Source organism: Oncorhynchus nerka, linkage group LG24, assembly GCF_034236695.1.
Source record: "Oncorhynchus nerka isolate Pitt River linkage group LG24, Oner_Uvic_2.0, whole genome shotgun sequence".
In the NCBI taxonomy this organism is placed as follows: Eukaryota; Metazoa; Chordata; class Actinopteri; order Salmoniformes; family Salmonidae; genus Oncorhynchus; species Oncorhynchus nerka.
Genome location: NC_088419.1, coordinates 56,580,136 through 56,603,603, shown reverse-complemented (window position 1 = coordinate 56,603,603; position 23,468 = coordinate 56,580,136). Strand labels below are relative to the sequence as shown.

Here is a 23,468-nt window from a genome sequence, read left to right as displayed (position 1 = left end):
ATTTCATTTTTAATACATTTGCAAAAAAATCGAAAAAACCCTGATTTTCACAGTTGTCATTTATGGGGTATTGTGTGTAGATTGATGAGGGACAAAATTATTGTATCAATTATAGAATAAGGCTGTAACGCAACAAAATGTGGAAAAAGAGAAGGGGTCTGAATACTTTCCGTATGCAGTGTGTGTGTAACCCAACTGTGTCTGGTAGTCTGGTCTGTTATGTTATGATTGTTACTTTTTGAACCATTTATTTAAGAAGACCACAACAGACATTTTTTGTCAAACTGTTTTGTGTCGTCCTCGATTTTACATGCATTATCCACGTGTGGTTGTATTGTATTTTAAATGATCAAATCTGTCTCTGTCTGTCTGTCACACGCACACTGACACACACAGACACCGACACCGACACAGACAGACACACACACAGACAGACAGACAGACACAGAGACAGACACACACATACAGACACCCACAAACACACAGATAGTGTGAGACACACACACAGATAGACACAGAGACACAAACACACACACACACACAGACAGACACAGAGACACAAACACACACACACATACAGACAGACACACACACACACAGACAGAGACACAGACACACACACACACACACAGACAGACAGACAGACACAGACACACACACACAGACACACACACAGACAGACAGACAGACAGACAGACAGACAGACACACACACACACAGACACAGATACACACAAATACGCACAAACACACAAACACAGACAGGCACAGACAGACACACACACACACACAGACACGTACACACACAGACACACACACAGACATACACAGACACACACACACAGACAGACACAGAGACACAAACACATACACAGACAGACACACACACACAGACAGAGACACAGACACACACACAGACAGAGACACAAACACACACACACACACACACACACAGACAGACAGACAGACAGACAGACAGACACAGACACAGATACACACAGACAGACAGACACACACACACACAGACACACAGACAGACACACACACACAGACACACACACACAGACACGTACATACACAGACACACACACAGACAGACACACACACACACACACATACACATCAACTGCAGTCCAGAGATATTCCAAGCCAGAGTCTTTTGATTTGACTCGAGTCTGCCACTGGCCTGAGCTCTGGAGAGGTGGAGCTAGCGTGTGTGGGTGCGCGTGCATGCACGTTTGTATTTATGTCTGGAATGGGAAGGGAGGAAAGGAGGAGGCTGAGGGGGGGGTCAAAATAGTGATGAGGCCATTCAATCCCTCACCCCGCTTGTTGCACTTAGCTCCCCCCTCTGTCCATCCTGCGCTCCCATCCCTCTAAACAGTCTAAAGCTGGGCGCTCTGATAGGAGCAGGCTCGAGCCAAGCAGGAGAGTACTACTACATTACACTGTACATCAACAAAAGAGGATACTTTGAACTTTTCCAGAAGGAACATTGCTTCAGTGTCTGCCTGTTTCTCTCTCTCTCTGTGATTGACATGTAGCAGCTGCCACACTTACAATCAGCGGGGCTCCCACTTAGTCGGGCACTCAGTATCTCTGACACTCGGTATCTCTGAAGTTTCCATCACTGGAGCGCCGAGATTCAACACTGGAGTTATTCTCTCTCTCTCTGTCTGTGAGTGAGGACGGAGCTGGAATTAACTCTCAAGGACCCAAAGGAGGATACACCTTTCATGACGCACATTGATACAATATTTGTTTCAACCTTCATTGATGTTTCATATGAATGGAAAACTTTTGGAGGTTTACTGGAAAACCTATACTAACATTAAGAGGTCTGGAAGAGCGTATCATTAATCAATTATGATCCTCTTTTCCCTCACTTTTCTGCAGTGTTGAAGAAATCGAGCTCTCTTTGAACATCTCGTGTTGTTCAGAGATTGTTGTGCTATAATCTAAACATAGGGAAATGGACAGACTGAACTCATCTGGATCTTGGAGTTTAAAAAAAAGTACTCTCGTGAGATTTGACCATATTTCAGTCCTGCGTAAATAACATGATGTTTATTTAACAACGCACTGCAGGAGATTTCGAGAGAATTGATGTTGTTTTCCACATTTGCTTTTCTTTGAAACACAGTGTTGGTGTCTGGGAGCTGTGGGCTGATTATTTATTACCATAAGAGGTGCTGGATTTCCAGGGCTGGTTCTCTCTCGGGGAGTCTGTCAGGTCTCCTTCAGCATATCTGACAGTCTGGCTGTGTGTGAAGGGGGAAGAGTCATCTGGAGGAAACAACTCTACACCTCAGGGCATTGTGTTTTATACCTTTACAAGACTATATCTGACCTAACACCTTGGCTTTACTAAGGCACTCTGAGCACCTGGAGGTAAAACTATGGGGATTCTGGGCTTCTTCCTCCGCCAGCGGAGCCTCTGGATGTGTGACGACGGTCTTCAGCAGATGCACAGACGCAGCAGCAGCCTGGTAGTCCTGAGGGAAAGCCCCGCTACTCTTTGATTCTGACCACCGAGTTGGACTGCTTGACCACTGGGCTGAAGGGAGAGCTGCTACGACTCTCTCCTCTACTCTGCCTCGCCTGAGCGGAGGTCAAGCGAAGAGTTAGACACGCAGACGAGTCTGGATAAGCCGGGCGAACGGTAAGGACACGCGGTATCCTCTTTTGTCTGATTAAGCTTGGGGCTTAGGTGGGAGGACGGTAATCACTGTTAAGTGTTTAATTTAAACATGAGTGGACCAACAGAAGTAAGGTGCTAAGTGGCCATGTTCAAATCACTGTCCCAGAAGCTATTGTTAGTGCTGCAGTTTCAAAATTGGTTTGGTTCTGTCCTGCTTAGCAGACCTGTACATGTCTGACCAACATCATAGTATCATAAAGTAAATCCCCAAACAACTCTGCTGGCTGTATTTTCTGTCCCAGAAAACAATTGGAAAGGGCAACCCTTATAAAAACTTAATTCAACCTCAGAAAGATACTTTAAGACAACATTGTGAAAGTCAATGGGCAAGGAACTGAAATCTCACTTGTATTAGTAGCCAGCTGCTTAGGGAGATATTCTGAGGCCGTCTGTGAGGACAACATGGTCAGATCAACAACGATTGACATACGATTGATACACGAGCATAGAGCTGAATGTATTACAATCTCAGGGGAGGACGAGCTCGTGTTAATGGCTGGAGTGGAATGGTATCAAATACATCAAACGTGGTTGATGCCATTCCATTCACTCTGTTCTCGGCCATTATTATTAAGCTGCCTCCACTGATTACACATTATGACTGGCATGCGAAGTAACGGGGGAGGCATGTGAAGGACTTTGTCTGGGTTAGAAGCTATTGAATCTGGTCATATTGGATTAACCCAATAATAAGTCAATGGGAAATGAGTGCCTCCCCCTTGTCTCAAACACATGTTGCAACACTATGTTGAGGGAAGAGGAAGACCTACATTGTGTAGGAAGTGCACCAACATAGCTGAAATCCACCCATGCGAAACCGACAGGGAATAAGTCAAGCCCATGCTTACCAGATAACTTAAAGGACATTGCCGACATTACAGTCTACGTATGTTTGTAGCCAGTCAACATCACATCAACTTTGGTAGCATCGATGGTCAGTCATGTTTAGGACCAGTTGTGCTTATAGATGTATTGATTTGTTTGTTAGAGACGGAGCAGATATGAGCCTGTTCACTTGTCTCTCAAATGTATCTTCCAGCTGTGATATAATTTGCAGACAAAATAAACGCTTTTCCATCTTTTCCACTTCTGTGGCGAAGGCAGAAGCTCCTGCAATAGGTGATGACTCTTTTTGAGATATGACTCTAGTACTAACTATACTTCCAAATACTAACCACACTTCCAAATACTATGGTATTGTATCATATGTTATACAATGCAATATCATCAGTCTTCCGCAAAACTAAACAACATACATGGTCTGGAAGCTTAACCTAGCAATGTATCGGGCATATAGGCTATAGTATAGGCCTAAATGGACACCTTACATAGACAAATGCACCGGCCATAAGCGGGAGTACATTTTAGTAGCCTCGATCTATTGCTAAGATAAACAAATCTAAAAACTATTTACGTTGATTCAAGGTCACGGCTTGAGGCTGAGTTTATTTTAGTAACAGGCTCCAATTCATAGGCCTTTCTCTTCCGTTTGAGATGAAAATAGTGTGCTGTATGACTTAATGGTGCCATTCGTGTAGGGCACTAAATACCTATAGTGTTTACAGTACAGCCTTTACAGTATGGAAGCGTTGCCTTAATAACAATTATAATAATGCATAGAATTTATAACACGCTTTTCATTGAAAAACCATTTCAAAGTGCATTTACTATGCATTCAAATAAATGAAAACAAAAGATGTAGACAAGAGAATGGCCATAACTAGACAGGGCCACTCACACAAAGAACACAGGTGACTCTACAAGGGACAAGGACAACAAGGAGCACAGGTGAGTCTACAAGGGACAAGGACAACAAGGAACACAGCTATAACTACCAGAAGGCCTTCCTGAAGTTGATGTTTTTTAGGCCATTCAGGTGGTCCGGGAGTGCATTCCAGAGACGGGGTGGTGGTCAAGCAGAAAGCCTGCCCCCCATTGAGCAGAGCTTGGTCCTGGGGACGTTGAGAAGGCTATCGCTCGACTAGAAGTTGTGGGTGGGGTTCTGGGATAGCAGCGGGTCTTTGAGGTAAGGATGGGTGCACTGGAATGTCAGCAAGAGGGTTTTGAATTTGATTCTGAGTGAGACACGGAGCCAGAGCAGAGATCCCAGTATGGTGGTTATGTGTTCAGGCTTACTCACGCTCATCGGGATCCTGGCAGCATTGTTTTTAATGTACTGGAGAGTCTAGAGCTTCCTGCCAGGGATCCTGAATAGAGTGCTTTGCAATAGTCCAGCCTTGAGGAGCCAAATGCATGGTTGAGCTTATCTACATCAGACTGAGTAAGAGTGGGACAGAGTTTGGCAATGTTTTTGATGCGACAGAATTATGCTTTGCACAGCTGTTTGAAGTGATCATCGAAGGTCACAGAGGAGTTAACACTCAGATTGGAGATTGAAGATGAGAGAGGGATGTTCTGGCCTGCAATGGTGAGGTGGGTTATGGGCGAGTGCTGGACCTGGAGAGGGGTGCCAACTAGAGGTGTTCACGGATCCACCTGTACCCTATAATTGGCCAGAACATCCGGGTCCAGGTTGGGCTTCTGTAGAAGGGGGCTGATGACCGCTGTCTTGAGTGCAGGTGGAGAGGTATTTCCTCAACACCAGGGAGGAATTAATGAAATACCTCCCTGAGTGACTTCTAGGAAGCAGGAGAGAAGCTAAGGTTGCGTTGGTCGAGGGTGGGAGGAGACAGAGTAGTAGAGTTTGAGATGAGAAATTGAACTAACCAAGCGATTCAGACCCCTGGCTCTTATGGTAGATTGAACAGTTTATTGATTCGTTTTTCTAGACAGATTGAACATTGAGATAACAACATGTCCTTGAATCCCCCCTTCACTTTCAACCTGCATGCCATCTTGAATGGTCACCTTCTCTGAAATGTAATACGCGTCTGAGGACATTTCAGATGGAGATATTAATTGGTGTATTGCATTGGTGCAGATTAGGATGTGCATTGGTGTATCAATACAGTACAGATTGTTCAGTTTGGATTGTTTAAATAATTGCTGCAGTAGTAAGATAAAATATGACTAGAGAGCTCAGTAGACAGTTGCTGTTGCTTTAGCTGAGTGGGAGATATATTTACAGTATTAGAAAATACAATAGTTTAAATAAATATTGCCAGTGTATATTCTACACACTTTACACATCTATCACTAAAAGGAAAATAAAGAATATTAATATAGCCTAACAATACTTGAGATGGCAATGGGTTTTGACTTGAGTTTTTGAATAGTTTTGAATAGACTTGAGCAAAATGACCATGCATTCGTGTGTTTACAACTTGCCTGCTAGTGCTTTGCTGAAAGGAAAAACAAAATGGCAAGGCGTTAAAACACAATAAACTACATCATAACACAACAATACTGTGAGAATGGCAATTCCCTCAGCATATCTGCTAGTAAGAGAAACAAAACTATTACTGAGTGGTCTGAATGTGGTCTGAATGTGTTACGACAGCGCAGCCACACCTACAACGTGAATGGAATTGAATGGAATTGAGAGAAAAAAAGATGTCAAAAAATGTAATATATAGTTGGCATCTGTCCTGAGGCCATGTATTGTGTAAAGGGGGAAATGAGCGATATTTACTGCCCATATCCACTGATCTTTCACCTCCACTTGGGAGACTGCATCTGAAAAGGATTACTTTGCTGGAAGCCAAACTTTTCGTCATTTGTATTTGTATTAGTCCCGCTTGTACTCTCCAAGAGATTCAGAACCCTGGGCCAGCATGTAGGGTAGCCCAGAGGAGTGAGTGTTTGAGTGAGTCAGGAGTACGCCCTCTGCAACCCATGACGGGGCGTAGGCCACATCTCATTTGTGAGGTCATCACAATGAAACCACAAATGAACTGGGATCTATTGGTCTCGGGGCAGAAGTCACCCCTGCTCATCAAAAAACACTTCAGCCTAGTTAAATAAAGGTTACATTTAAAAATGTTTTTAAAAAATGTATGTCTTTGAATCTCAGGTCACATAAAACACCTGGTGGTCATGATGAACAACAATATCAGCCTCCAGCTCCAGCGTCAATGTAAATGTTACATTGCCTAATTGTAAAATCAGGAAGGGAACTAAACTGATAGTGTTATTGAAACAACCATTCCAACCACAGTATGGCACAGTAACAGAGGTTCCTCCGTGAAGATGTTATCTAATCAATGTAAGCTCAATGTAACATCAATAGGTTTAGGCTACTACATGGTGCTACAATTTGCCCTTTACCCATCACGAGGTTGCTACAACCTAGCATAAAAAAATGTATAATGTAGGTGCACAGGTCTAGAGACAAATTGGAGTACTACCTCACACACTCTTGCCTGCATATAGCTGATCTGGGGTGTACTCATTAGTCCAAAATGAGAGTTTCTTTCGAACAAATTCAGATAGGTCCTCCTCGTTTTGTTCCGCTTGCTTCCGTTTAAGAAACATTTTGCAACAGAATCGGCGGAATGAATACACCCCTGATCCCCTCACACACAGTTCACTTTCATAGCAGCCACTTACAGCATCATCACTTTGCTTGTTGTATAATTCCTTCTCACATCTATGTGCTCTCCTCCTCTCACCTTTTCGCTTCCCTTGTGAACTTCAGTGCACAACACAACAGCTGTCTGTCACCAGGCGCAAAAATCTCTCCAAGCCAAATCTTCATACCATAACCGCAAACCGCTACACAGTCTACATCATTGTCACCATATTAACTTTATAGTCAACAAACTAGAACTAACATGTTAGTAAACCCAAAATTCAATCCATGTGTCCAATCACGCAGTACAGTGTAAAGTAAGCAGTTTAGCAGTTACACCAGCGGGCCCGGGTTCCAATAAATGAATAAAACCGAAAGCTTATCTTGACTTGGAAGAGTTTCTGTGTTGGATAGCCTTAGCCAGCTAGCTAAAATAAATAACATTCCTCTCTGAGTCAGCTTGTTGAGTAGGCTAAAACAGCTGCATTAGCTAAGTAAGTGAAAGGTAAACTGAGAAGAAACAAAATACAACAAAATATAGCTAGCTCTCTCTCTCTCTCCTCTTCAAATTTAAAACTGTTCAATTATTGTCTCTCTCTCATTGAGTCAACTACTCACCACATTTTATACACTGCAGTGCTAGCTTGCTGTTGCATATGCTTTCAGTACTATATGAATTATCTGATCCTTTGATTGGATGGACAACATGTCAGTTCATACTTCAAGAGCTCTGATAGGTTGGAGGACGTCCTCCAGAAGTCGTCATAATTACTGTGTAAATCTATAGAAGGGGGTGAGAACCATGAGCCTCCTAGGTTTTGCATTGAAGTCAATGTACCCAGAGGAGGATGGAAAATTGCTGTCATCCGGCTACACAATGGTGCTACCCTTAGGGGTAGGCTTCTGTTGACCTTCATTGCAAAACATTGTGTTTTAATCAGTTATTTGGTGACCTGTGAATATATTTAGTATCGTTATATTTATTTTTCTGAAATTCTGGTCCTACCCTTCCTCCTCTGAGGAGCCTCCACATTGTGAACTAAACCAACCAGAGGTTCCTTTATTTAGCTGGGGAGCCTACTAGTATTTCCCCTGATCTGCACCACACATAATGGGAACTGTGGTCAGTGCCCTCCATCTAGTCCTCTTTCGACATGTCTCAAAGCAGTCAGGATCTGCCCCCTTTAATACTGACAAAGTACCTTTAACCCTCTCTGTTCTCTGGCAGAAGCACCAATGTGTAGATATAATGCGGTGACTGAATTGCATTAATAGTATCTTACATCATGGAAACCAGTTATCCATACCCTTGTCAGAGAGAGGATTTGGGGGTTTCGAGATTGTTGTGTGTGTGTGTGTGTGTCTCATCCTGAGTCTGACCATCCCAATGGAGGACCATACTATAGTTACTGACTCCTTCAGCATGAGTAGTGGAGTGCTCTCTGAATCCTGCAGATGAGGCTCATGGTGGTGGTAAACAGATTACCCCTCACGGCCATCCCCACACCTCCAGGCGGTGACTCCCTTCAGCCAGGCTGGGTAAATCGCAGCCCACGTGATGGAGATAAACTGGGAGGCATTAGCAGCGCTAATCCACGCCTGATCTTAGGAGCCATGCTGCTCTCTATAGTCCTCCCTGGCTGCTGCCCTGCCGTTTGGCCTTGAAGACATCTGACCGTACAATAACGTAGACCATTAGGAATTCAGCCCAAGCCTTCTCCTCTGCTTGGGAAGAGAAAATGTAGGTACTGTATCGCTTTTCTTTGCTCCTGCTGTGATGTTCTCGGTGTAGTGGGTCGAGTTTGAGTCTTTTTGGCTTGCGTTTTGGTGCCTTTCTCAGGACGGTTGGTTACGGAGGGACCTTTGAGCTAAGTGATTGTGCTTCTGTAGAGGCTTGCAGCCATTGACATTGCTGTAAAAACCTGAACATTGTGTGTCAAGTAATGGACTGCACCTGAGGGCCCTTTATATAGCACATGCCTTCACCTCCTCCAAACACTTAACCCTTAAATGACCAAAGCTTGTGGACCTCACTGTGGATGTACATTTGATTCTCTTGTAGCACTTGGAATGTTCCTACTTTTTATACATTTCCTTATAATACTGCAATTGATCCATGGCATAGAGTCTAGTAGTAAACCCAAACAGTGTTCACATTCACAGTGATCCAACTCAACAGAATTAATCCTGATTTGTAAAGTGCTAAACAGCAGATTGTGTTTTTATCTCTACCAAGAGCATGGCACGTGCTCATCAATGTCCTAGAATTTAAAATATAAGGTAATCTTTCTGAATATAAATTCTGAATAGTTTTTTGTTGTTGTTGTGAGAGATCATTGTAGAGTTGAGTTGATGATGTAAGGTTGCATGTATGGACAACTCCCATTTGTGATTTACTTCCCTCTTGCACTTGTTTATTGGTTACTGAAAGACCCCACTTTATCACGTCTCCATGTATTTTTACTCAAGTGATTACAGAACGTAAACACAAAACAAGACAGACAGATGGGCTGAATTCGTCTCTCTATTGTTGTTGAGGCCTGAGAACGCCTACAGAGGAAGAGTGGCCTTGGAACTACATTGTGGATCTTTACCAAAAGTGAAGGACCTACTTGACAATAGGAATAAGAAGAATTTGGTTTATTTGAGTTTGTTTAGAGTTATTCTATAAATACGCATAAAGTGAATTGATTTCATTTCCTTTGAGTTTGGAATAGATATGTATAAAACCTGACATTTCAATTTACAGCTTCTTTCCCAAAATGTCCTATGTGAATTGAATTGTCTTCTTATGAAGGGAGAGGGTGTGCTGTTCTTGGATAAGTGGTCTATGAATTATGATCCTAGTTGTTTTCCAAAAGATATACAAATGTGCATCATGAGAAAAGAATGCATTTTCTTTTAGGCTTGTTGATGAAAAATGCATGGTAAGAGACTGAAGATAAACAAAAATCCATGCACACATACTGTATAAACCCCCCCCCCCCACACACACACACACACACACACCACACACACACACACACACACACACACAGCTGAAGTTTATGCACAATTTGCAGATATAAGAAGTTATTTACATGACAAAGACATCCAACCTTTAAAAAGTCATCTTTCACAGAGGCTGGCACACTCCTCTGTAATGAATGCAAAAGTCTGAGAATATTACCTGAGGAAATTCTCTACTCTGGCTAATCTCCATTGAAGAGTGAATGAAGGATTAAAACATAGTCCTGTGGAGTCAGGAGATAGAGACAGAACAGAGAAGACACAAAAGAAGCCCCATGCTGGATCTGATAGAGCATTGGAGGTCAAGAAAGACATTAGAAAAAAAATAGACTCTGAGGGCCAAGATGACATCACACTTTGCAAAGCACAATGGGGAGCCAGTTTGCTACAGCAGGAAAATAATATTTTTTATTTGATCAGGTAATTTACACAAATGACCTGGGGAATAGTTACAGTGGAGATGAATGAGCCAATTAGAAGCTGGGGATGATTAGGTGGAAATGATGCTATGAGGGCCAGATTGGGAATTTAGCCAGGACACCGGGGTTAACACCCCTACTCTTACAATAAGTGCCATGGGATCTTTAGTGACCATAGAGAGTCAGGAACCCCATTTAAAGTCCCATCCAAACGACAGCACCCTACACAGGACAATGTCCCCAATCCCTGCCCTCGGGCCTTGGGATATTTGTTTTAGACCGGAGGAAAGAGCACCTCCTACAGACTTCTTCCAATACCACTTCCAGCAGCATCTGGTCTCCTATCCAGAGACCAACCAGGAACAACCCTGCTTAGCTTCAGATGCAAGCCAGCAGTGGTATGCAGCAACAGGAAATGGGAATTATTATATGGATTATAATTAACAGGCCATTTTTTTAGGGGTTGATATATTTTTAAGGGAAAATCAAGTCTGAAATTGTGGAAATTACCAACTTCAGACGCCTTTTTAAACATCAAATACACTACAAGTTTTACATTTCCTGCATTGCAGGGAAGTTCTCCTGCAAAAGGGTGATCAAATTAAGATCATACATCTGTACACCACTTAAACTGCACAAAAGCTGATATGATTTAGTGTCTGGATCACTGGTGTTTAATTGTGGATGCCAAGAGAAGCCAGGTTACCCCCAAAAAATTACCAAGAAAAGAGAAAAAATGATTTAGTCTCTCTGTGTTTCATTCTCCTTCAATTCGCAAGAGGTTGAATGTATCTCACCGGAGATAGCATCCAAGCGAGTGAACGAGCACCCCCCTGTCTCTGTATGTGTAGGCAATCGATATGATGCTGTCTGGTCAAAAAGCTTATGATATTGTTGCCGCCGGTAGCATTGAATACAAGGGAAGCCAGTGAGCATTTGGCCTCCCTTGATAAAAAAAGTATAACATAATAGCCTATCAGCAATGGGTGAGCTCAACTGTGAAAGGTACTGGTGAAGAAAAAAAGTTTGTCATTGGCTTCCCTCCAATCACATCCCATGAAGTGCAATACGTCATTGACAGAAACATCTCGTTGTTTTCTGGTGGATAGCTAGCTAGCTAAAATGGTCTCTTTTCTAAATTAGCTATGGATGGAGATAGGGATTTGGACTTGTAGTTTTACTTAATTTTCCGTACTGGCCAATGCTTACAAGGGCGATTCTGGATCCAACCATAAATTCAGACATTGTGCCCCTGGCCTGCGAGGATGGAAGTTCAATATGTAGCTAGTTGTAGAAGGCTAATGTTGAAGAAGGCTAGCTAACATTGCACATGAAAGGAAGTCAGGCTAGCAGGCAAGTATTTTAGCCAGGTAGTCTAGGACAACAAAACATAAAAGTGTGTACTGTATGACAGAGTCATAGACCGGTTCGTCAACATGAAAGAGAGGAGGATGGCATTGGTATTTCTTTACAAGTAGGGTAAGTCAACATGTTCTTTCTACTTACACACACACACACACACACACACACACACACACACACACACACACACACACACACACACACACACACACACACACTCACACACAGAGAGAGAAATCAGAACCATGGACAGCCACATCATATTTAGCTTACATTGATTGGACTAAATTGTTGTTTTGTATAGTAGTCCGAAAATGTCGGAAACATGAACTTCCTTGACCATGCTGTTTGTTACATGCAAAATACTCTGTGGACTTCATCAGAGAGATGTTGTCCTCCGGTTTTGTGATGAAACAAAGGTGTGGTTGAATTTATTCTGCCACTGTGTCTTCTTATTGTTTTAGCCTTAGGCCTATATATGATGGTGGCAAGGCAGAAGAACTAGCAGGTTATAGAGAAAGCAACAATATCACATAGGTGGTAAAATAGATTTTTTCCTGGCTTGGCTTTCCCACTGATTTTACCCACGCACCACTACTGGTCTGGATTAAGACCCTTTCTCCCATTGAGGCCTGTAAGTCAACCACAATATGGAGGTAATGCTTCTGTTGTACAGAGATCCCAGAGGAAACATTTAGCTTTACCACACCTTTTACTGTGTCTCAGTGATGTACAGAGACACACAAGCAAATGAGCGACTCGAAAAGGAATCTGTAGCTACAATTTCATGTAATAAGAAATGAATGCCACGTAATTCATTTGCAATTAATTTGGTGTTAAACCTCAAAGCATGTTTCTGCTGGAAATTGACATGCCATCCACTCAAATGGGTTTTATTCAGGGAGGTAATACAGAGTCGTTAAGGCCATTTGTATTTTGAATTAGCATAGTAAGGGCCTACAATATAGTAGTGTGGTATGGATGAAAATGAATAGGAACCGTTTGTGTTGTTTGAATGCCTTTCACTGAGTACCAAACTGGCAATACAGTGCCGTACATATAGTGAGTAATCCTTTATCGCGTGCTTTGCAAAGGCGACTGCAGACTAGATTCTGTTTGCTCCTAGCAGAACTCGGCTAGGCGTAAGCAAATGACTGTGCTCGCCTACATTTTCTGGTGTGCGCACGAACCAAAACGAAAGAATAACGCACAGAATGTCGTCACAATATATGCACGAAACTGCGCCACAGGTTTCAACTGGATAGTTTGCGACTGCCTTTAATCATGAGGAGACAATGGGGCACATTTATGGGACTGGTAGTACCTGACTCAAACAAAAATACTCCACAACAGGAGGCTTCTGTTGACAAGGCAGTAAACCATAAGTGACGTTTCAAAGACATTCGCTGGTCCCAGTGGGTAGTGTCTCTGACTAAAAGGCAAATAACCAGTGCGTATTGACAGGAGGCCTGCATTCTTTTCATTTCTCCAAGCACGTTTTCACTCCTAGCGTGCCACACTACAGAGAAGACCAGAAAGACAGACCCTGACGAAGCCCCTACAGAGGCCAAAGCACTCACCCCCTGTCTTGCAAAACACTTTGACAGAGCTGGTCTGGATATGTCCTCAGCCACTGTCAGTTCACCATTTCCTGATCTGGAGAAATGTTTTGCACCCCGCCATGTCTCACATGTATTTGCATGGAAGAACATTTACACACACAGGCGCTCGAGCCCACAAACAACCACACACACACACACACACACACCTTGTAGGGACACACAATTCAGTCCCATTCAAAATCCTATTTTCCCTAACCCCTACCCTAACCCTAACCTTAACCCAAGAACCTAAACCTAACCCTAGCTCCTAACCTTAACCCTAAAATTAACTCTAGCTCCTAAACCTAATTCTAACCCTAACACTAATTCTAACCTTAACCCCACTAGAAATATAATTTGACCTTGTGGGGACAAGGGGCTTTGAAGTCTGGAACCATACTGGAAGAGGATTTTAACCTATTTAGGAACCAGGGCTTATCACTCCTTTTGTCTACACTGACAATTAGTGTAAAGATTCCAATTATGAAAATGACTGCTAAGATTGACATGTGATGGTATTGATTAGCAGTAAGCTTCTAGAACATTAGCCATAATATTTTTTTGCACAACAACAGAAAGAACTCGAAAACCCTCCTACTGTGAACAGTAGGGTCGAAGGGTTTGCAAATGCTTTCTGTAGTTGTGCAAAAAAATATTATGGCGAATGTTCTAAAGCCGAAGGGGTTATAATTCAACGCAGACCAATCACAGTATGGAAGCATGCAACACAACACCAAACACTTAAAAGAGCTTTCAGGATAGTTACCGCAGAACATCATTTATGGTTGTGAGACAAGAATTGCTTACACACAGAGGCATCGTTGAGAGATACCACAACAATGGGAGCCTAAATCAAACTGTGAAGCCAATAAAACACTCTTGAGAGATAAATAATGAAAACAAAATCTCTTGCTGCATAGTTCAGTTTAAACCATTTCTACGCAGCCAAGCCCTCAAGCAAAGCCAACTAGAAGATTGTGGAAATTCATTATCGCTCAGATCTTTCAAGGAACAATTGTGCAATTTTCTTCTTTGGCCGGGGTTTCAAGGTTACATATTTACGTGTTTCTTGTGACGGCGAGAAGTATCTTCTGTAAACTAATGCAAGGCTGGCTTACATGACAACTTCTGTACATTCAAACACAGACATACCCGACATGTCTCTGTCCTGCGAAATGGAGACGACAACCGGAACAAGATAAATCTTGCTGTGGAATTGAGAGATTTCTGGAGGCTACTATGGTAATAGACTTTTCATCTGGGACTTGACATGATGCCAAAGGAGTATCCGATCCATGCTCACAATATAGAATCCCATCCATGCTCACAATATAGTATCCCATCCCATGCTCACAATATAGAATCCCATCCATGCTCACAATATAGTATCCCATCCATGCTCACAATATAGTATCCCATCCATGCTCACAATATAGTATCCCATCCATGCTCACAATATAGTATCCCATCCATGCTCACAATATAGTATCCCATCCATGCTCACAATATAGTATCCCATCCATGCTCACAATATAGTATCCCATCCATGCTCACAATATAGTATCCCATCCATGTTCACAATATAGTATCCCATCCATGCTCACAATAGACTCACAATAGTATCCCATTGGTCAGCTTGTGTAACCTCCCTCACAGAGCTGTATGCTGACTGCAATTCCCTGTTCACTTTTGATTAACTGAAAGGTACAAACAAAAAATAAAGGTGATCGGGGAACCTCTTGCATGGGTTGCCGGGATTGAAATACCTATTTTTATCTGGGCTAAACCACACTTAGAAAACCACACTTAACAATCCACACCTGTAAAAGAGCCACTGCAGAATGGCCTCAGCAGAGGGACAACACATTTTGTTGAAGGCAAAAATACTTCAGATGACATCTTGAGAATAAGATCTGTTGAAATGAAGACCACTAATAATGAGAGGCTCGTTCCACTGTTTATGGTAGTGGGACTGTGAAACATACTGTAATATGTCATCAATTGCATGAAGTTCAACACCGAACATCATTTTATGATGTCCGGTGTTGCATTGAAAACATTCCTCTTAACTTCTTTCCTTGTGGTTCCTTGTCTTTCAGAGTGTCAATGCTCCTACTTATTCTAAGATGAAGTTATGGAAGTGCGTCGCCATCGCCTTGACTCTCTGTGGAGCAGCACTGTCCCTCTTCCTCACTCGAATCATGGTTCCCACGCCGCCGCATCACATCCCCTCCTGGTACACGTCTTCGTCTCGGACGTCCTTGTCCTCCAACTCCTCCCTGATCGGCGGCCGTCATCGCAAAGCGCGGTCGGTGGAAGGCGTTGGCAACATTTTGACAGAATGTAAGCAAAATCGTTATTTTCAGTCACTAACTACTTTGGTCCAGATGTTCTGATTGGTTTGGATATTCTCATTGACCCTTGCTAAAGCTCTGATGTCATTGGTCTGTGAAGAAAATGTCGGGGTGGAGACCAGTCAAGAGAATGTATGCTTTGTCACCCATGTGTTGGTGTCAACAGTAAATTGGATAATTCTCAGCCAATCTGAGGGTCACCATTAGTGTCCCTTTACAGACAAAGCCACGGTACATCTACTGACAGAGCATGACAGCATAGCTGCCAACCGCAGCTTACAGACAGACAGGGTAATCAAATCAAATGTGATGTCCAGAGAGCAGATAACTCCATTAAGGTCTGGAGCGTCATCTCAAAATCCCAGAAGCATTTGCACTTTGAACACCTGTAACGTCCTGATATGGTTTTAGAGGGGATGCAGTATTCATGAGAAAATGTGACATAAAAGATTCAGCGATGTAAAATGTCAGTGATGGTCCCGGGGTATGTCCGTTGGGATGGGGATAAGAAGAGTTTCAGATAGTCCCACTAAGTGAGTTAGTGGAGGCTAGAGAGCTAACATCCCTGGCCATGTGGTTGAAGAGCCTGGTGTAAAGACAAAATGTACACACTGTCCCTTTGGCTTTGGGCTGTACATTACTGTGGCTTCTCGTTATCACTCATCCGCTGACGTCAAACTATTTTCAAACGAATAGAAAGTTGGCTGCGAAACTGAGCGTGACTGATTTGGAATTTCTCTAAAAGTCCTTTTTACCAGACCGAAACTTTCTATCCAGTGTCCTTTTTCTGGCCTGGACTCAGAGTGTGACTCTCAGACCATTATTCAGATTATCCAGTAGAGATTTTCAAGGCCAGGTCAAGCGTAAAATCAGCTAGCCTAATCACCTAATCTGTGATGCTACTGGGGAGATCTTCACACGAAACAAATGACCGAATTTCCAACCCTTTACTTTGGGAAGGCCTTTTTCAATTTCATTTGTGAATGCAGAGAACGGCGAAGTGTTATTGCTTCAAGAGCACCATTGATTACAGAGTGTCAGTCAGTGAGCCAGGCTAATACAGGGCTATTACTGTCCATGTCTTTCAAGTGTCTGAGTTTATAGGGTTTAGGATTTAACATGCCCCCTGGCGCTGCAAAAGACCCTGAGCCTTTTAAGTAAATGTTGTGTCCTGGAGAGGATAGAATGAACAGTTAATTACAGCTCTATCTAACTGGAGAACAGTACAGTGACCCTAAGGGGCAAAGTAGAACAGAATCGTCAGACAGAAAAGCATTGTTTTCCATGATATCCTAACCTCTTGTGAAGGAAATAACTGAAAGTATCTTTAAAGGGGTAATCTGTGATTACTAAATACATTTTTGGACTTTTAAATTAATGGTATATATGCCCATCGATTCTTAAAGAATATAACTTGGAAATGCCTCATGACCTTAGTTCAACTAGCCAGCAGCATACCACCCTGCATCCCACTACTGGCGTGCTTCTGAAGCTAAGCAGTGTCACTCCTGGATGGGAGATCAGGCGCTGCTGGAAGTGGTGTTGAAGGACCGGTAGGAGGCACCCTTTCCTCAGGTCTAAAATAAAATGTCCTAGGGCAGTGATTGGGGACATTGCCCTGTGTAGGGTGCTGTCTTTCAGATGGGATGTTAAACAGGTGTCCTGACTCTCTGTGGTTTCTGAAGATCCTGTGGCACTTATTGTAAGAGTAGGGGTGTTAACTCTGGGGTCCTGGCTAAATACCCAATCTGTGTCTCATACCATCATGGCCACCTAATCGTCCCCAGCTTCCAATTGGCACATTCATCTCCCCTGTAACTATTCCGCAGGTTGTTGCTGTAAATGACAATGTGTTCTCAGTCAACTTACCTGGTTAAATAAAAACTGTTGAACCCCAAATATAAGCCTATTTTCCCCCATTGTTTGTAAACAATGTCCTTGTAAAGAAATACTGTACATCTGCAAAACATCTTGATCTCATGGTCAGTCCTTGCATCCATATCTCTGTCTATGAATTAAAGAGTGGTTACATTTCTCCTGCCCCATCCCTCAGCTCTTTACCAAAACAGAGCCAGGTGAACGCTTTGTGATTGTTTGAACTGCAGATCGCCCCTTTTAATTGATATGCATATGTTTTGGTATTTGGTAATCCCTCTGGCATGAGGTTCTGGATCAGGTGTCCAAATGCGCTGGATACGTTTCAATGCGCAACGTACATCTCACTCCACTCCTACACATCTGGGGAACAAGTTTCATTGACTCCTAATGTGTTAAATGTGCTTATATTTAACATGTGTAAACTTGGCAAATATAGTTCAACAAAGACTCAACCACTGGTGTACCAGCCAAATTGCCATGGTCTGAAAGGGGATATTCCATTTCTATGGACTCTGCAGAAAATATGACTTTCTCAGTCAAGTATATAGCTAGCAGCTGGACTGGAGCTCAATATTTGCACAACTGACAACGTTTTAACTTTGGAAAAGGCTCATGTCACTCCCAATGTATGTGTGCATGTACAGCATGAGAGATACTATGTCCACTCTGAAAAGGTCCTTGGACTATCAGTTTTTGGAAGAAAAAAAAATCACTTAGTTAGACACACCTGTCATTGATGATAGATAAGAGACTGATTTTAGAGAACTTGTGGTTCACCAAGCCAACGATCCGTGCAAGTGGAAAGGACGAACATGTTTCAGTCGTTTGCAATTCATCTCTACAAACTGAGGGAAGTCTAAAGCTAGCATTACACAGGTACTGTTACTGCCAAAATAAAGGAAACATGAGTAAATGAGGGATACAAAGTGCTGTATATTGAAAGCAGGTGCTTCCACACAGGTGTGGGTCCTGAGTTAATTAAGCAATTTAAACATCCCATCATGCTTAGGGTCATGTATAAAAATGCCCAGTTGCTCATTATTTTGGCTACCACGGATAAAAGAAAATCTCAGTGACTTTGAAAGGAGGGGTCTCAAAGGAGCATAGGGGGTTTAAAGTGTGTGTGTGTGTGTGTGTGTGTGTGTGTGTGTGTGTGTGTGTGTGTGTGTGTGTGTGTGTGTGTGTGTGTGTCAGTCACCAGACCTCAACCCAATGGAACACTTATGGGAGATTCTGGAGCAGAGACTGAGACGGCGTTTTCCACCACCATCAACAAAACACCAAATTATGGAATATATTGTGTAAGAATGGTGACGCATCCCTCCAATAGAGTTCCAGTCACTTGTAGAATCTATGCCAGGGCACATTGAAGCTGTTCTGGTGCTTCCTGCGGCTCGTGTCCAACGCCCTATTAAGACACTATGTTGGTGTTTCCTTTATTTTGGAAGTTACTTGCATATTCCAGTACATTTGACAGGTACAGGTGATGCAGCTGTTTTCAAAGCCACATTACTAGGACTTGAAAACCTGTACCAACAACCGTATGGATCTTTTAATTCTCAATTTTCCAAACTGACAATGGTTGAGGCTGGGGTCTCGCAGACATTCCCAGGCCATGCTGTATATTCAACAGATTGATTGGACGTTTCTAATGGTTGTATCTTCCTCTAGCCTAACACCATCTCTTCTTCTCTTCTCTGCAGTCATGCACATGTTCCAGAGCTTCACAGAGGGGGAGCTGAAGCAGATGATCGGGACTCTGGTGGAGAAGAAGGCACGGCAGGAGGCCAGGCAGGAGGCCAGGCAGGAGGCCAGGCAGAGCAAAAGGACTAAACGGGCTAAGAAAGCATCAAAGCCATGTTCCCTGCGGGAGGTGGAAGTGACTGTCAGTGAGCTGGGTCTGGGCTACCACAGTGATGAAACGCTGCTCTTCAGGTACTGCAGCGGGAACTGTAAAGCTAGCCGACGCAACTACGACGTCATACTGAAGAAATGGACGAGGAAAGGGATCTCGAAGAGGGAAAGGAGCCCGTGCTGCCGGCCCAAGGAGTACGATGACATTTCCTTCCTGGACAACAATAACAGATACAAGACGCTCCATAACTTTTCTGCTCTGGCCTGTGGCTGTGTATAACGCCTCTATAGCCATTTTGATTTCCCAGATACTGTGTCGAACATGGGAAACGCAACAACTACTGCTACAAAATCAAAAACAGGAGTACACAAGAATCGATCCCTACAGTACAATGCCAGGGAATAGGGACATTTAAACTACTACTATTTAAGACGGTTAATTTTGTGTTTGTTTTTAAAAGACATCAGCAAACGTCTGTTTTGCTTTCCTTGCCTTTCATGGGATACTTCTCTGTCGGTTGTGAGGGTAATATATTATATGACCTATGTGTCATCATGGGGCAATAACAGTTACTGCAATGATTTGCTGCTTGATTGTGGACTATGGAGCAATGGCTCCATTACCTACATGTATACAAAATACCAGCTGAGGTATAACTAGTGCATGCTCTATTGCCAGTCTGGTCTGATACCACACTTGTACATTTTTTTTCAGAAACGAGTTTGTAGGAGTGTGTTCATGGAAAATACTAGAATAAGCTAGCGAATGCAATATGAAGCTTCCACAGTAGGCTTCCCCACAACGTCTTGATCTGCACCATTAATAAGGCATGAGATATCACTAAGGCAAGTCCAATGGAGCAGCAACAACAGTACAGGAGACTAGGAAAGACGAGAGGGCCTGGAGAAACATGGCTTCGCACAATATATTGTGTGTCGTTCCTTCATATCACCGGTAATGAACTAAATAATGAAATCTCCAGCCTTTATCAGTAACCATGAAAATCTACCTCATTAATGTCGAACAATAATGGAAAACACCCAGTATAAAAGAACCGTTAAATGTTCTCCTACTGCTTCCTCTGTATTCATCGCTAGAAACCGACTGAAATAAGATATTTTAGTCGTAAATACACTAATGACTTGTATTGGCATAAGAAGTTGCAGGGTAGAAAAACAACCACAGCCATATGCTTGTTGCATGCATTCTAAACAGAGCCTGTATGGGTGATTTAATCTTAATGACAGCAGCTTGTAAATCAAATGGAATGGCTATGGCTGTATAAGCCCTTTCCCGGAAAACAGAAATCCAACAGAAAAACAACATGCTATCAGAAATCCCTATCCTTCTGCAGCAAGATCACTATAAACTCATCAAATACAACCTAGATGGTAGAGTAATGCAGTCTTGTTTGATCATCTCGGCAGAGTGGTGCATTAACTGGGTGACTGCTGCATCGTAAACGTGACTGCGAGAGGGATTGTGCTTCAGTCTTACCCTGAATTAGCCTCCACAAATCCATACCATTTGTCCAAATCCCATAATAGACTACCCTAATCCACTTACCTCCTTTTTAACTGACTTGGCCAAAAGCACTGAGCACAAAATAGAGAAATGCAAGCCACTCTGCAGCACTAACAGCTATTTTTAGTCACTACACGATTAGGGAACACTGGAGACATTTTGAATTAACCACACATGTGATGTTACCATAACAGGTTTGATAGCCTAATACGTGTTTCGTTAAACAGTCATTTTGAAAACAAAATAGAAATCATTCTCTTAGATTAATTGTGGCCAAATATACTTAGAATAAATAACCTTATCGTAAAACACCTTGAACAGGTTCAAGAGCAAGACAAAAAAACTCAAATGACATGAGTTCAGAAACAATCTTTCATACTCGAAAACTGTAAACAAATCATTTTAGACTGAGAGCTGCATCGAAATGGTAACTTCATCCCAATTAGATATTTCACCTGAGCATCTATAGTATAGTGAGAGGTACAGTAAGGTTTAAGTCTGAAACCAGTGGAGATACCTCTTAAGTTAAAACCAATCATATAGTTAGAGCAGAAAGTTCATTAAAGGCCCATGCTGGCGTTAAGCTAAGAAAACAGGCCTCTCCAGCCCAGGACCATAATACCCTCAAGTCTAAATGTGCTTAAAAACCAAAGTATTCCTCCCTTTCTGAATAATCAGTACACAGACACTTGCTGTCCAGATTAGCTGTAGACTGCCCCTTGCATGTAGAGAAATTACTATATCTCTGGCATGTTACAATGGTCCACATTGTTGAGGACGTCTCAATCAAATAATTAAAGGGATAGTTCACCCAAATTACAAAAGGACACGCTGGTTTCCTTAACCTGTAAGCAGTGTGTGGACAAGGTACATATGACAGCACGGCAATCCATCCTTTGTTTCCTAATGTTTCCTAATGCAAATGGCACAAATCCCATTCAAGTCATGGGACAAATATTAGCATTTTCCAGGTATCATGTTCAAATCATCTAAGTGGCTTTGTTGAGCTTCACAGTCAATTTGAGATACTTTCGAATTATTTGGACATAATGCGCAAAAACGGCTTACATCGGTCTCATGACTTGAATGGGATTTGTGCCACAAATGCTAAAATGTTAGCATTTGGAAACAGGGCCAGGGAAACTAAACCAAAGCATGGATTACTGTCATACCTTGTCCATAGACTGCTTACAGGTTAAGGAAACCAATGTTTAATTTTGTAATTTGGGTGAACTATCCCTTTAAGTCTTTTTTGAAGGACAAAAATTATAAGTAATTTATTTTTGCCTTTTCAAATGGATGACAATTTAAGAGAAAAGAGCAGCTAGAAAAACAAATTGCTGTCTTAATGTTGATGATATATACTATATGTATTTGTCGTTATATATTTTCATAACCCTTATATTTGCCATCACGAATTACTAAGTCTATTCAGCACTATAATACAGTATATCTATGGGTTGAAATTCCCTCAGGTTTCCTTAGTTTCCTCTCGTTTCCTCCCTTGAACTCCCTCTCAAAATGGGAGGGAAACGTTTGGGAAATGACAACCAACACCCTTCAGCTCTGGCATTGTTGGACTACGTTGACCAACTGCAGTAAAGTTGATGCAATGCATCTGTATTATAGATCCTGTATATTTATTGGAGAGTAAGTTATGGTTTATTTATTTAGATAGCATCATCGAAAAAGAGGAATATGTTTATTTATTGAACTATTGGTGCCAAAGTGGACTTTACATGTATGATATTCTACATATTATGACCGTTGAATAAACTTAATCGTGTTCAAAATATAACGTTGTATGTTGTTCTTATACAAAGTCTCACTGAACGATCTGAGTGTATCTATTATTGGGTCAGTTACAACAAATCATGGTTCTAAATCCCGCACAATGGTACACATATGCCAGAGGAAGCTGCTTTTCAGATTCTCCATTGGCAATGTGGTGTAGGATATTGCATAACTGTTGCTAATGAATGAGCATCGTGACTCATTGAATCTACTTGTCTGCATTTCAAGTAAAAATATACTAAATGATATTTGTAGTAAAGGAAAGCTACAGCCCATGCATCAGACTATGCAGTAGGCAGGTTGGTGGTTTGGAGGCCTCTCCCCTCTCATATGTATTTTTTAAATGGGTTTTACAGTAAAGACATGCAATTTAACTTGTAAAAGTGTATTACCTTTTAATGTGACATGAACCCAACCAGTCATGAAGTTTTCATCTGATTGTCAAACAAATCACTTAAAAAGTAGGTGACCATTTTCATACAAAATAATCCCAGCATCCGA

At 42.2% G+C, this 23,468-nt stretch overlaps 1 protein-coding gene across 1 annotated transcript; it reads left to right on the top strand.

Moving 5' to 3' along the window:
• The first annotated feature begins 1,432 nt into the window (after positions 1–1,432).
• Positions 1,433–22,960, top strand: LOC115108250 (neurturin-like). Its single transcript, XM_029632378.2, has 3 exons — positions 1,433–2,661; positions 15,662–15,905; positions 19,498–22,960. The coding sequence occupies exons 2-3, from the start codon at positions 15,689–15,691 to the stop codon at positions 19,926–19,928; spliced, it is 648 nt and encodes a 215-aa protein (XP_029488238.1). The 5' UTR covers positions 1,433–2,661; positions 15,662–15,688; the 3' UTR covers positions 19,929–22,960.
• The last annotated feature ends 508 nt before the right edge of the window (positions 22,961–23,468 follow it).